The 14,618-nt window shown below is 39.9% G+C and overlaps 1 protein-coding gene across 2 annotated transcripts in view; it reads right to left on the bottom strand.

Annotated features, from left to right (window-relative positions):
• The window catches only part of LOC121299373 (homer protein homolog 2-like), a 34,168-nt gene that overhangs the window by 1,183 nt on the left and 18,367 nt on the right, over nt 1-14,618 (bottom strand). For both annotated transcript variants that reach the window (XM_041227095.1, XM_041227096.1), the window contains exons 3-8: nt 7,581-7,712; nt 7,166-7,258; nt 6,101-6,240; nt 5,229-5,385; nt 4,198-4,308; nt 1,883-1,963 (exon numbers count right to left, since the gene is read on the bottom strand). In XM_041227095.1, coding sequence (XP_041083029.1) covers nt 1,883-1,963; nt 4,198-4,308; nt 5,229-5,385; nt 6,101-6,240; nt 7,166-7,258; nt 7,581-7,712 — 714 coding nt within the window. The remainder of the gene's footprint in view (nt 1-1,882; nt 1,964-4,197; nt 4,309-5,228; nt 5,386-6,100; nt 6,241-7,165; nt 7,259-7,580; nt 7,713-14,618) is intronic.

The following is a 14,618-nucleotide window of genomic DNA, read 5'->3' as shown; positions in this document are numbered from 1 at the left end:
ACAGCAGCTTAGGACTTGACATTTACACACAGTGAATTGCATTGCCAACTTTTTTTTTATGAAATCTTCATGCCAGCGACAGTACCCTGATAGAATTAGTCACAGGCCAAATGAATCATAATTCTCATTTCCTTTGTGCTTCCAATAACAAAGCATCTTGCAAGATGCTGAATTCTAAACAATTAAACACAAGAACCCTGTAATATTTCTAGGTTCAAAGACTGACCCAAGTATAAATCAGCAGTGTTGCCAGAAGAGGCAAGAACCAAGCCACGCAAATCTACTCGATCCAGCGTTTCGGAATCTTCTGGCTCACATACGGAACTCAATCTGCTTAAAGCCACATTCCGACTTGGAAATAACTAGATTAGGAGAGATCTGCTTGCTGGGTTACCATGTAAAGAAACAGCTGAAAATATGCTATTGTTGCCTTTGCAACTGTAAGTCAGAAACCTGATGAGGGATAATTGCACTTCTGTGATGGAATGAAAAAAAAAATGGAATAATCGCATTACTTTCCAAAGACATCACTGTACTTTACAGTACTTACTAGAAACAAGCATCACATTCAATTTAAACTGCCAGAATGTCACTGGGCAGTCATGTCTTACTTGCCATGACAAACAGACGTCACCGTCCCAGTCACTGATCTCAGGCTGCTATTTAAAGCAATGAGTGTCAGATCTTGATAACTCAAATAAAAATAGCTAAAGGCCCTTCAGTTCTTGAAGGGGCTTGAGGGATAAATAAAACCTTTATGTGCTCTAACAAAAGGAGATGGGCCTACAAATACTAAAAATAAATATTCATCAGAGTACAAGAGGCAATAAATTTGGATCTGAATTCCTCGCTCACATAAAAGCCTCTCAGAACAAACGCCTGATAGCACTGTACTTTTCATCATGCATATTGTACCCTGTGGTTTTAAGTCTAAAAAGCTTGTCTTTTTGTTTTTCATCCTCTCCACATTCCCCAATTTTAGTAACAGCAAGGCAGACCTCTATAGACCAATATTATAGCACTTTAGTTTTAGAGTGGTTCTTTCGTTACTTACAAGTGTTTTGCATGAAGCTTGTGCTCAGTTTTGATAAATCATAATGAACGCCCGTAAGGTACAAAACATGCATCCACTGCTTGTTGCCACGTGCAAATCATAAACACAGTTAGATTCTCCTGTTTCGTCGACTGAGACATAACTCCTGGATACAAAATAAACTGTAGGCACACATTTAGCTTATACTGAAAGATCTTGAAGGTTTTATTGTGGCTACAAATCCCACCAACTTAGGGAGCAAAAAAGAGTAGCCGACTCTAAGCTTTACTTTCCTTCCTTTACATTTCTTGCAAGGCAGATGATATTATTAGGAACACACTGTATTGTGCCCTACTTTGAAAAAGCTGCCAAAGCAAAGTTTCAGAGGACTAAAACTGTCAAGAAGCCACTCCAACAATAATGTAACTTTCATTCCGCAGCTGAGCTGCCTCTTCAGGGGTGGAAATAAGACTTGTATTGCAAAGCCATTTCATCCACTGGGAGTCTTATTTCCATCCCTGCTCTAGCTAGTTTTATACAATTACCGCTACTGTATTTCTCTCACACAAATGCCCTTTCTTTGAAAATGGGGCCTCCTTCTGTGTGAAAGGGATAGCCAGTGTAAATATGTCCAGCTAAAACCAAAACTCCCATTCAAATGACCGTGCCAGAACGTTAAATGTTTCACACTAAACTCTGGAATGAGGCTGACAAGAGTCGCACACATAACACCCCCCGCGTAAAATGTTAATGGTATTTTCTCAGCTGAGTGGCATGTGATTGTTCACAATGGCTTGCCCTGTTTTGGCAGTGTGCAATACTGTTTTAGTTTTTTTTTCTTCACTGTACCTGTAGTTTCTGAGTCATTGATTCACATTCCTCCATGAGCTGGGGGATGATTTCTGCTTGCTTTCTCAGGTTTTCCAGCTGCTGCACAAACACAACAGAACCAGATCGACTGTCAGCCGTTTCTTAAATGATGTTAAATGAGAAGCCTTTTTATGAAGTCTTTTATTTATTTATTTATTTTTATTTAAACAAAAAGGTTACTTAAAAAAGTGAAAAGTTTGGAAGTTCAAACCTGACCTTTCCTCTGATTATAGCAATTGCACAGCAACAACAATATTTTGATAGGCTTTATCCAAAGTGTCAGAATTAGAAAAAAGCCCTGTTAGAAAGCCTCAAATCAATAGAATTGATGAGCTGCTAAATGTACGTTAACACTTTCACACCAGCTCTGTAACAATAGCACTTTGTTTTCAGTTTTACAAAAGGCACCAGGGTAAATGCTTTGTCAACGTCGCCCCGAGTTAAGCCTTGGGCCAAAAATCGCAGCATTCGTTCAGTCAAGGCAGGGATTCAATTATGTTGTCAGTGAGTAGTCATAAACACTGCGACACTGCCATTACTCATGGCTCAGCACCAACTGAAACTACAGAAACTAAAGGGATTATTATTGCTGGTAAGGGACGTAGAAGAAAAAACAAAAGAAAAAATAAACGTTTTCCAAAAAAAAACCATCATCTGATAGTTGAAAATGACGAGATGAAGAAAGGCTAATGTCTTTAGATTACAGCGACCCCCGGATATTAAAAATGTAATAATTAGCAGGGCCACATGGGAACGTCAGCAGGACATGGGCGAAGGTGAACAGCAATGCACTGACTGCGAAGGGCAATCATTTCTGGGAAGGTTTCTCAGGTTCCAATGCAGTTATTGCAGTACACCTCCATTTAAAAGTACCTGGGGATGGACTTGCCTTGCTATTACTGACGATAAATCAAAGGGCTTCAATGCTGTCTCCTTGGGAGAATGTTGATTTGTTTTGACAAATACCCCCAATTAGTATGAATGGCTCAGGCTTTACTTGCAGTAAGACTGATCCCCCTCCCCAACTCAGGCGGTCCTTACTTGCTACGTAACCAATGATAAAGCAAGGCATTGCAAGCGGTCTTATTCACTGCACATTAATGGGCTCCAAAAACATCTGCTCCCCTCCGCGCTGCTGCTTCTATTTCAAAACGTTAGTAATTATAATAATGATGATGCAATCAGTCAGTCCAATACTTATAATAATGATGTTTCTTTTGATTATATATATATATATATATATATATATATATATATATATATATAGAGAGAGAGAGAGAGAGAGAGAGAGAGAGAGAGAGAGAGAGAGAGAGAGAGAGAGAGAGAGAGAAGGCACAATGTGAGTCATGTTTGAAATGCAGTTTTATCTGCAGTTGCTGTCCTCCACTAGCATTCCTTTCACATGCACAGTTATTTATTAGAACACCTCAGGAGGCACATAGTATGTTATATTATATATAAATAAATTCTAAAACTATTTGCAATTTAAAAAGTTTAAAGAAAAGACAAACCAGCCATTAGGGACTCTACTGCGTAGTGATGTACAAAAAACCTGCCTTAATTCACTTCATCATTATGATCAACTGTTCCCATTGACTTAAACAGTAAGATTTATGGTATTCATGAATTTCCTTGTGGGCTAAGAAAACACATTATTAAGCAGGTTCAATCATAAACGCTGCAAATAAATAAATATAAATAAATATGCTGAGTTGGGGGATTGTGCAAGCAGGACAGAAGCACCTCAGCCCACGTTCAAATGCACCCACATGCTGACTTAAAAGAATGTATAGTAAGCAACAAATCAATATTTTCATTTTACTTTTTAACGTAATCAGTTCCCTGGGGAGAGACACAGGTACAGTTCATTAGAGGTAGATGCTTTACCGCTAGATAAATATGTCATCTATGCACAAACAGCCATTTTCATGTTTAATGACCTCTCTTTGTGGAGAGGCATACATCACAGCACCAGCACACTGTCACTTTGCAAACACAGGAGCAATTAGTGGGGACAGCGGACCGGTTTACCAAAACTCTTTCTTTCTTTCTTTTCTTTTATTGGAATCCGCTTAAGGAAATATATTGTTAAAGATGAAGCAGCATCTAAAAGGTAGATTGTCATCATGTTTTAACCAATATGTTATGAATGTGCGCTATTTACAGTCTTAAAATAGAAAAAGATTCAACAGAAAAATGCTGAACACACGTATTTACAGGAGGAGGTAAAGACACTGAGAGAAAGGCCTCCAGTTTGAGTGGGTCCTGCCTTGCTTCACTGCAGGTTCACCTACCAGGTCTTTCTCTTGAATATCAGCCTTCAGCTCTTCCACTCTCAGGCTCAGTTTTGCATTGTTCTCTTTTAGGAGGTCTGCTTCTTCGCACTGTGCTTCTAGCTCTGCAATCTGTGGAGGACAAGGCCGTGTGGCACGTGGTCAACAAGAGAGCGCGGAATGGAAGGTCAGTTGGATTTACAGGAACACCGCACATTTTACAACAAACATATTTACCGGTATCTTAACACATATTCCTTTAGAACTACTTTAATGATTTCCACTGCATGAGAGCATTCTTTTGAACATGTTTTACAATTCCATTGATATTGTTAACATTAGAATTATTAATCGCTTGTAAGATTAATTATATTTAAGAAACTAGCCAAGTACTTATTGCCACATTTGTTATATTTAAATAAAAGACAAAACAGCTGAAGCCATGTATCTCGTCCCTTATTTAAATAGTGCACAGTTCTGTGGGCCTGATTGCCATTCAGAATACCACCATTTTAATTAATCACTTCTATCTGGATTGCAAATGAGTGTGGAAGCCAGTAGTGTCACAATATACAACCATCTTCAACTGCTTTGTCTGCATGATAACGTTCTCTTGCTTCTTCTCATTTATTTTCAGTTATTGCAATTCTACTCGTATATAAAGTACACATTGACAGCATGAGAACCACCTCTATACATCACGTTTTGTGCAGATTTATTAAAGGCTTGCATTAATAACAGTGGCTTTGAATGGGACTGCATTTGAAAATGTGTTGAATTGAAAACAGATCAAGCCCTATACAAGGAACAAGCAGTGAGTTATTGGAAATAGATGATTCAACACATAAAGTGGGTGGAGTTTTCTTGGTGTTTATTTGCAAGCTAGTTCTTCTTAAAACGCTGAAAAATGAACCATTGGCAAGAAATGCATGCAGCTCTGCACCTGACACTGAAATTAGACTTGCTGCTAAGCCTCATTAAACACACTGCTTCACGATTACGGAAGCAGTCAGTTTTCAAACTTTAATAAACCAGCGCTGGGCTGCTCTGACCTTTATCCGGAGATGATCGCTCTCTTCTTTGCATGCTGCTAATTGTTTTTTCCACTGTTCTACATTAGTTGCAGACTCCTCCAGGGAGTCGATTAGGCGAGCATTGCTGTCCCTCAGGGTCTGAAGTTCTGTCTCCCATTTCTTAGCGTTGGTCGTGCTGGAAAGGCAGGTTTAAAAATCACACATGAGGACAACTAAGTGAATTATTCAGCTTTGAAAAAATGAGTATTCCAATAAAGCTAAACATTCACAAAGTTTCATAAGCAACTAAAAAAAAAAGCATTGTGCAGTTATTTACAACATGCAGACTGTAGAAGATTTTGAAGAAGAACAAGCAGACTGTAGAAGATTTTGAAGAAGAACAAGCAGACTGTAGAAGATTTTGAAGAAGAGCATGCAGACTGTAGAAGATTTTGAAGAAGAACAAGCAGACTGTAGAAGATTTTGAAGAAGAACATGCAGACTGTAGAAGATTTTGAAGAACATGCAGACTGTAGAAGATTTTGAAGAACATGCAGACTGTAGAAGATTTTGAAGAACATGCAGACTGTAGAAGATCTTGAAATAATGAACAATAAAACATTTAGTATAAAGAAAATCACTATTTACAGAATTATTAGATTGCATTCACTAAATCTGCAGAAACATTTTAACCTACTAAATATATGGTTGATTGAGGACAGCCACAAAAAGTGGGGATCAACTGACAATCATGCGCTTCTCTGCATCTGCTTCCCAAGTGGAAATTAAAACCATGCAGCAGATCTTGAACAGACACACAGGCCAAGCTGTCATACAGTGCCGAGCCCAAACCAGGCAGGTGACGGCAGGTATTCCTGGAATGTGTGTGTACGTGTTCAAGAATGCATTACCCCTGTGCCACAGCAGACTTCAACCTGTCATTCTCACTCTTCAGGTGTGCCTCTACAGGCCCTGCGTGACAAGCCTTCTCGTCATCGGTGCCATTAATACTGGATGGCTGTGTGGAGGTTGGAGTCTCATGCCCAGATTCCTGCCAAAGCAGAGTGAAACTGAAGTTCAGAACAAGCACAGAGACGGCTGCCAGCACCGGCAACATCACCTTACTCAAACGAACTTCTCTAGGGGGGCAATCCAGCCTGTTTTTGTTGTGGTAAAATTTGAATTTCATGCATAAAACATTATTGATTTGGATTAAATTAACAATTGCACTCGATGTCTAAATTCTGTCATGTAACTGTATCTCTCGCATCTGGCGAAATCCGTCAGACATAATTTAGCAGTCAAAAAATTTAAAGTTTATGCAGTCAAACAAATCTTAACAGAAGCTTATCGATTAAGAAACAACAAGGGTGTAGCTGTCTCCACTGTCACAGGACATTCAAAAAAATGAAACAGCACAGTACTTTACTGCCTTCAGTCAACTACATTTACAAAGCTGCTCACGCGTTTGCCAGTGATCTGTCACAGTTATCACCCCTCCCTGCAACCAAGGACACTGGGGGGTGTCTATTTTAATGATCAATGATTCATACTGCCACTCTAAGATATATCAACCTGATTTTCTGCTGCCTTCGTTTCAGTACTTTATAAATAATTCAATTAGACCCTACTCTCTTACCCTTCCAAATAGAGGGTTCATGCAACACTTGCACAGCTCTGTCAGAAGTCCTGTCGCCGCATGCTCTGTACAGCTGTCAGTCTGTGTCTTAAACTAGCACTGCATGGTGGTGGAAGTTGCATGAATGTCGTCTGTGACCTCATCAGCTACTTCCCTTACCCCTTCTCTCTATTTCTAACCTGGAGGGATTGTATTACAGACTGGAGAGACTCTCCTCTGTATATGGCACTGTCCTTCAACCACCCCGCTCCCCTTACACTGCAGGGTACACAGTACAGTGCAGCACGGTGCCCGTACTGTCCATTCAGCTTGTATTCCTACACAGTAAACTCCTTACCTGGGAATGATTGCTGGAGGCCTCTGTTTTCTCTTGAGATTTGTCTTTTGCTAGTTTCGCCGCTTCTTTAACTTCCTGGAATTTTTCTGCGAACTTCTCAAAAAAAAACAAAACATTCTAATAAATTAAAAAAACTCAAAGAAAATTGGGTTAATGGGTTTTTAACATTTTATGGATGTACTGGGAGTAGAACACACCCTGAGGAACACAAATTAGTGATGTTCTTTATAAAACTGTGGATTGTAAGTTTGTCTTAGTGTTGTGGATGTTAGATTGTTACAAGGTCCTACAGCACATTGTGGCGCAGGCTCTGCGTTAGAGGTCGATACAGCTGAACTAGCCAGGCAACTAAAACACAACAACTGATAATTGACTCAGAAGAAGCGAGTCTCTTGGCACAAACCTTTGATCTTACCTTTGCCAGCTGCTGCTCAGATGAAAAGCCCAGGCCGAAGACGGTATTCGCTCTGCTGTCCGCCCACTGGCCAAACTTCTGGGAAGTCTTTGTGAAGGTCATGTTGGGTGTGATTGTGCTGTTAATGATGACCTGTGAATGAAACTGGTTGAGTTCACAGAGCAGCACTATAAAAACACACAAGCGGGACAAAAGGGACACCATTCTGCCCGTGGCTTTCAGTAGTGAGTGGCACATGAACAACAGCATATATAATACCTGATTTGTAGATCAAGAAAGCAAAGCCGCATTTGACAGTGAAATAAACAATGCACTTAAGCAGGGTTATCAAAAGAGTTTTTACGAGAAGGAATCTATTGTCATTGGCTGCACCTGGCCTATTTAAATGACTGATCCACAGGTTTTACTTCAAGGACGATGGACACCTTTTTGTTTTGAAGCCTGTTCTTCTCTGGTTTAAAGATGTGATATTGGAAACGCAAAGCATCTTTAATTTTAAACATGTAAAACAGATGGGTCAGAGCTTCGATTCATAGGATGCCCCTATAGCGTTTGTGCATTTCTGCTAGACCACCCACGCTTTACCATGCATTGTTTTTGTGTGTGCTGTATACAGATCTATAGAGAAGCTGCATTAGTTAGTTGTGAACACTGCAGAGTTTTACAGCACCGCAAACCCTGGTGCTGTCAGGTGAGCAGATTGCTCAAGAGTTTTACTTTGAATAGAAACTGCCTGCGGCGGAACGGCACTGTGATATGCAAATTACCCAACAATTAAGTACAAGACAGGTTAATTAAAATACACATGCGCTGTATCTGAAGTGATGGTTGAAACTATGAATTATAGCCACCATGTATTTCACTGTAACACAGGTACAGAATCTCGTATCCTCTTCTTAGCTTGACTCCCTCCCTTTCTATTCTTGAAGCCTTTCAAAACCTCCATACACAAGATGGGGAGTGTCAGTGCAGTAATACGTACCATTGCAGAACATGAACCTTTTGTCAAACCATGTGCAGTGGGTACTGCTCATGCAGATGAATCTACTGTAGGATTACAAAGAAACAATGGCAGACAACCTAATTACATCCCTTACTTTAAAACACACACTTAGTACTAGCTAACTAACGTCAAGCGCATTTGCACTGCTGGAAGATATAATTCTCTACCCATTAGCCATTGGCTTGGTGTGAGGACTCCTGAGTAGAAAGTAGGGCTTCTATTAGGGAATGGGGCTAGGCAATGCAAAATATCCACTATGAATCCCAATCCAATGGGATCATACTTTCAAGGGATATCCTCTTCAAAGCACACTACTGCTGAGGTTTCTTTAATTGTAAACAGCAATCAGTTGATTGTTTTTTAAGGCAGCAGTATTTGGGTCAGTTGAGGAACAACGTCAATGAGGCAGTACTCTATATGATATGGTAGAGTGTATAATCCTTAAAAGGGATTTTTACATTTTGCTTTGAATCAGATTCCTGGGTGTTTTCATAACTGTATCAAATCATCCGGCTCCGCTTGATTAACTATGCAGCTGTTTCTGACTTCAAAGGCATTGTCGGGTTTAATAAAAGAAGGATTGTGCAAAACAGTCTTTTTGTTGATCGGTCATTGATCTGTCGAGCTCAGTAATGACATTAAAACAAAGTATTTTCAGCAAATCAGCAAACATGTTAAATAATCGAGGTCAACGCTAGACCAACTGGCTTAACTTTTTTTTTCCCCACTATCCAATCAACAGATGGAGCTTGGGCTAATACCTCTGAATAGAGCATTATTTATAGCAAACAAACCCTGCAATGGACGCTGCAAGACAACCGACAACAGCAAGTTAAGCACCTGAGCCAAAGACTGCACAATATTTTTGTCTTGGCGTACAGGATTGCTTACTGTGCTTGAAACCAAGCTGTCTTTACAATGACAGCTCCGATTGTAAGCTCAGATATCTACCGGTGGGATAATGACTGGATAACTCAGAATCTGACTTGTGTAGATGATCCTCATGGTTTAGAATATTAACACTTTAAAACCCACCTCAAGTAACCATACAGAAACAGTACCCCTGTTCCATTGCAAGGTGTTGTTAGGCAAACCGTATAAGAAAATGAAATTGTTTCAGTAAACTTCACTTTGTTATACTGTATATCTTCCCTAGATATCTATACCCATGCACCGTTGTTGACAGGGTTATAAGCTATAATAAAATCAATAATATGGGTTGACTGTTACATCTACAGCCAGTAGTCTCTGGATTATTAATATCACTCTCATCATCATCCTTGTCATGGGTAATACATGTCATATTTACAAGTTATATAAATTAAGTTGGATAGTCATCACATATCATTGGCCATGGCAGGACACATTTCTATTACACTTGAAGATCTTCTACACTTGAAAGCTACTAGATTAGTTTTAGTTTTTTGTTTTATTACAGCTGATTCCTGTCCTCTGGTTCGAGGTCCAGTTTCACCTCTCAGGCACGTGGTGTATAATAGGCTAATCAAGAGGGAAGCCTTGAATTCAAAGGTATAATCCACCCCACAAAGGCAACCCTCCAAGCCTTACGTCATAATCCACTGACTCGAGACTCTGTATCCTCTGTGCTTTCCTCTCCGAGCAGTTTACAGTCTTAAAGGCTTGCTGATCCAGGTGACATGTAGGTGCAATTTAATGAGCAGCAGCAGCAGCCTACACGTTGTGAAATCTTACAACAGAGCAAACTTCACTTTGTGCAATAAAGAGAAGCCTTTCACTACAATCCGAGTCACCCGAGAAAGAAAAGCTTTCGAAAGTTCAAACCTGACCTTCCTTTTGACTCTTTGTAATCAGAGTATCCCAGAGTGTGAATGTAGAGCAACAACAAAAGAACAATTATAGGCTTTATTCTAAGTTTTAGAATTAAAATGAAAAATAATTACACACTAAATGGGAGATTAGTGTAGGAAAGCAATAGCCATCATGAAAAAACAATACATTTCAAGCATTAATAAATTATATATATATATATATATATATATATATATATATATATATATATATATATATATATATATATATATTATATATATATATCTGTCCAGAAGCTTTCCCAGCTCTTCTGCAGCAATTCCCAGAGATGTAGGGCACTTGTGGGTAGCTTTGCTTTGACTCTTCTGTCCAGTTCATCCCATACAAGTTCTACAGGATTGAGGTCCAGAGACTTGGCAGGCCAGGTCATTAGATTGAGTTGTCCTTCACTTTCCTTCTTCACCAGATAGTTCTTGCATAACTTTGAGGTGTGTTTCGGGTCATTATCTTGCTGAAGAATGAAGGACTGCCCAACTAGCTGTAATCCTGATGGAATGGCATGCCTCTGAAGTATGCTATGATAGCCATGCTTATTGAACTTGCCACAGACCGGGTAAAAATCACCAACTCTGTCACCAGGAAAGCAACCCCAGACCATGACTCTGCCTCCTCCATGCTTGACAGTGGGAACCACACATGCAGAACTCATGCACTCCCCCTCTCTGCGTCTTACAAATACTCGGCGGTTGGAGGGAAATATTTCAAATTTTGACTCATCTGGTCCACTCCTCAAATGTCCAGTTTCTGTGTTTTTTGGCCCAGGCAAGTCTCTCCCTCTTATTCTGCACTCTTAACAATGGTTTCTTTGTAGCAATTCTCCCAGTTAGGCCAGCTTCATGCAATCTCCTCTGAACAGTTGATGTTGAAACATCTGTACTTCTAGTAGCATTTAGCTGAGCTTGTATTTCAGTTAATTGCCGGTTTCGCAGACTTGTGACTCGAATGAACTTGTTTTCTGATTCTGAGGTCACCCTTGGCCTGCCTGACCTTGTTCGGTCCTCATGAGTGCCAGTTTCTTCAAATCGTTTGATGGTCTTGGCCACAGCAGTTACAGACACTTGCAAAGATCTTGCGATTTGTCTTAAAGATTGACCTTCATTTCATAAAGTAATTACAGACTGTCTTTTTTCTTTGCTTAACTGAGCATATTTTGCCATTTTCTGCTCCCTTACATTCAGAAATGACAAACTTGTGCCTATGCTACCTACATTTATAGTAATCATGGACCCTCACCTGTTAACAATAATTGGTGACAAAAGGTTAATTAGGTAACATGCTAGTTAACTCAGAGAACATCTAACAAAGACACTTTTATACTTCGGCCAGTGTTCTAACACCGTGTTTTTTTCTAACACCAGACTTTTAACTGACTTGGGCTTAAAACTGAAATCCCCTTGCTTTGGGTGACCATTTCATTGAAATTGACAAGATTTACATTTTCATTATATATATATACACACATATATATATGCTACAGAAGTTCTATATACTTCTGAAATTATACATGTCCCTCAAATGTATCCCCAAAGCTAATGGTGATCGAATTGGGCTCTTCTAATTCGATTAACTTCACAGTGCAATATACACTGTTTTTTAATAATAAAAAGCAGACCACGATCAAAGCTGCAAATCTTCCAAGCTACTAGCCACTACTTCTGTAAAATTATCCCTATAAAATTTCCCTTAACACAAAAAAAAAAAAAAAAAAAAAGCAAAGCCAATTATCAAGTAAAGACCTTGGCCTTGGTAATCTTTAACAGCCATTAAAATGACAGCAGTGCCATAATTCAAATGACATTCTAGCTTCTGTAGCTCAGGGGTCATGGCATTACAGAAAAGAAATAACACAATAGGAAGGTTCATTTTTTATAGCGAGGCTCCAGCATGCATGCACTGTACAGGTCAGTCCTGTTGCTGCTGGAATGGATTGTCTGCCCAATGCAGAGATGGTTTATATAGTTATATAGCACAGGTTTCGTTTAGGCCACTTAGCAATAGCAGCTCCATTATGAGGTACACTGCTTAACTGCAACTGTTAGTTTATAATACAGGACATTTAGACTTTTAATAGCCTTGATACCTTTTCCATTACTGGTGCTGCAAAGTCGCATTGCGCTGAGCGAGAGCACATAGTACTTTAGAACACCATATTCTGTGTTCCATAGGTATCTAATCATTATACCTGGACATCTGTAATGCTGTTTTTTCTTGTTTATACCCTGCACCCTAATAGTATGTGCACAGTATATACAAAAAAAGAAAAAAAAAAACCCATCAGGCTTTTGCTGACGTGAGTAAGATCTGCACTGTTAATAACTGTCCTGGGACCGCTTGCAATACCTTTAGCAATACAGCAGAATAATAAATTAGTAACATACTGTCCTTAGAGCATGGAAATGGCACCAGTGCTGACGTCAATGACTTTGTTTTCTCCGGCAGGTGATCTAATGAGTAGAAGGTTGGGAACCAGGAATCAAAAAGCCTGACTGCTCAAAATCTGCACTGAACCAAAGCCACTGCTAGCTTAGAAATAGGCTGGTTTGTTTTTTAATTGAACATCTCATGGGCGAGCGGATTCGTGGTTTGATTTAAAAGGTGATCCAGTAATAATGTTCTACACATCCATGGGTTTTACAGTGCTACCAGGTGCAGAAATGGGTTGACAAACACTGTAGTAATGACACAGTGTGACATTCCTGGAAAAATACACTCGACTCTGTCCTTGTCATTCACTTTTTCAAATCACTTAAAAGCTTAAAATAAGAACTTGCCAGCAAACTGGGACTGCAGTGAAGTGAAATGTCAGTTCTGATTAACGCTCCTCTACTCTGTTATTCGGTGGTCTGCAGGTAGTAATTCAGAGCCTGTGTTTTGTTCTGCTGTTCTGGGCTGCATGGACACAGCGCCGGCTAGAGTGGGAGACTGAAGAATACCTGAGAAAGTGGCTTACATGCCTACATCGCATATAACACAATTCAAGGTTTCCCATTGTCTTTCAGGTCTGGTTTGTGAGAGATAAGCCGAATCATCTGGGGCAGCAGAGCAACAGAAAGCGGCCTGCTCAGCCGGGAAGCCAGACATCATCTTCCCCACAGGCAGCCAGAACGGCGAGTGGGAAGCGGGAAGTGTGCCAAAACAGAACGGCAGGATGCAGAGTCACAGGCCCCTGGCAATGCCACTTACAATAACAGGATTGCTGTTAAGGGAACAGTTTCAGTTACAATACAGAGGTATCGCTTCCCACTCGCTCCAAACCCAAATCCCTCCTCACTGGTCCTTAGCCGTTCTGCCTTTGTTTCCACTCCTCTCCCCAGCCATTTGAGGTTAGTTATCCAGCAGTGAATTTTCAAAGATGAATGAAACCACTGTGACAGCATGAAACTACAGAATAAAGCAAAATCGCAAACTTGATATTGGCAGAGGAAGAACATTGAGAGACATTCATACAAAAGTCTAAAAAGCTCATGGTATCAGCAGTTAAACAGCAAGAAAAAAAACCCCTAACGCTCAGGTGGCATCAATGAACAATGAATCCACAGAAGGTAGCCAAACTGTTTTAACGTCAACATCCTTTCAACCCTCTCATTATCGTTACAACTGTGCTTCTACTTCTGCACTGAAAGCAATTTCTTTCTGGAATGTTCCTAAAGTTCTAAAGAATCTCCAAGAGTCCTAAAGTTCTAAAGAATCCAAAATGGCTCCTTGTTAAAAACAGCAAGGTTTAGTATGTGTGCACTACAGCAGTTTAATAAGTGCCTGCAGTCCATTTCACAGATGGCAGGCAGCAGCATGCCTTCAGTCACAATATGGAGATTGCTAGAATAGGGTACAACTGGCGTTCGCAGGTTAGTTGCGTGACTTCACCCATCTTTGGTTGTCCTCTTGGTCAGTTTACTGTGCACAGCTGACCCTGCCTCTCATGCTGCAATATGTCTTCTTGCAAGGTGAGCAAGACAGACACCCATATTTAAATATCAATTAGCCCATTTCAAAATAATTTGAAGTTTCCTTTGGAACACAGCAAGCGGTCTATTTTAATAATCTAAATCGTGAGAGATCTAAACTCCGTCACGCTTTGTATTAACACAGATAAGGGTTTCGTCCCAGGGTTATTTATATACCCACCCACTGACATCACTGCATACAATAAAGATACAGCAGTGAAATGGTTTTTGAAGAATGCA

The sequence above is a fragment of the Polyodon spathula genome, chromosome 24 (genome assembly GCF_017654505.1).
Source record: "Polyodon spathula isolate WHYD16114869_AA chromosome 24, ASM1765450v1, whole genome shotgun sequence".
Lineage (NCBI taxonomy): Eukaryota > Metazoa > Chordata > Actinopteri > Acipenseriformes > Polyodontidae > Polyodon > Polyodon spathula.
Note: the sequence above shows the minus strand (reverse complement) of the source record. Positions and strands in the feature narration are given on the sequence as shown.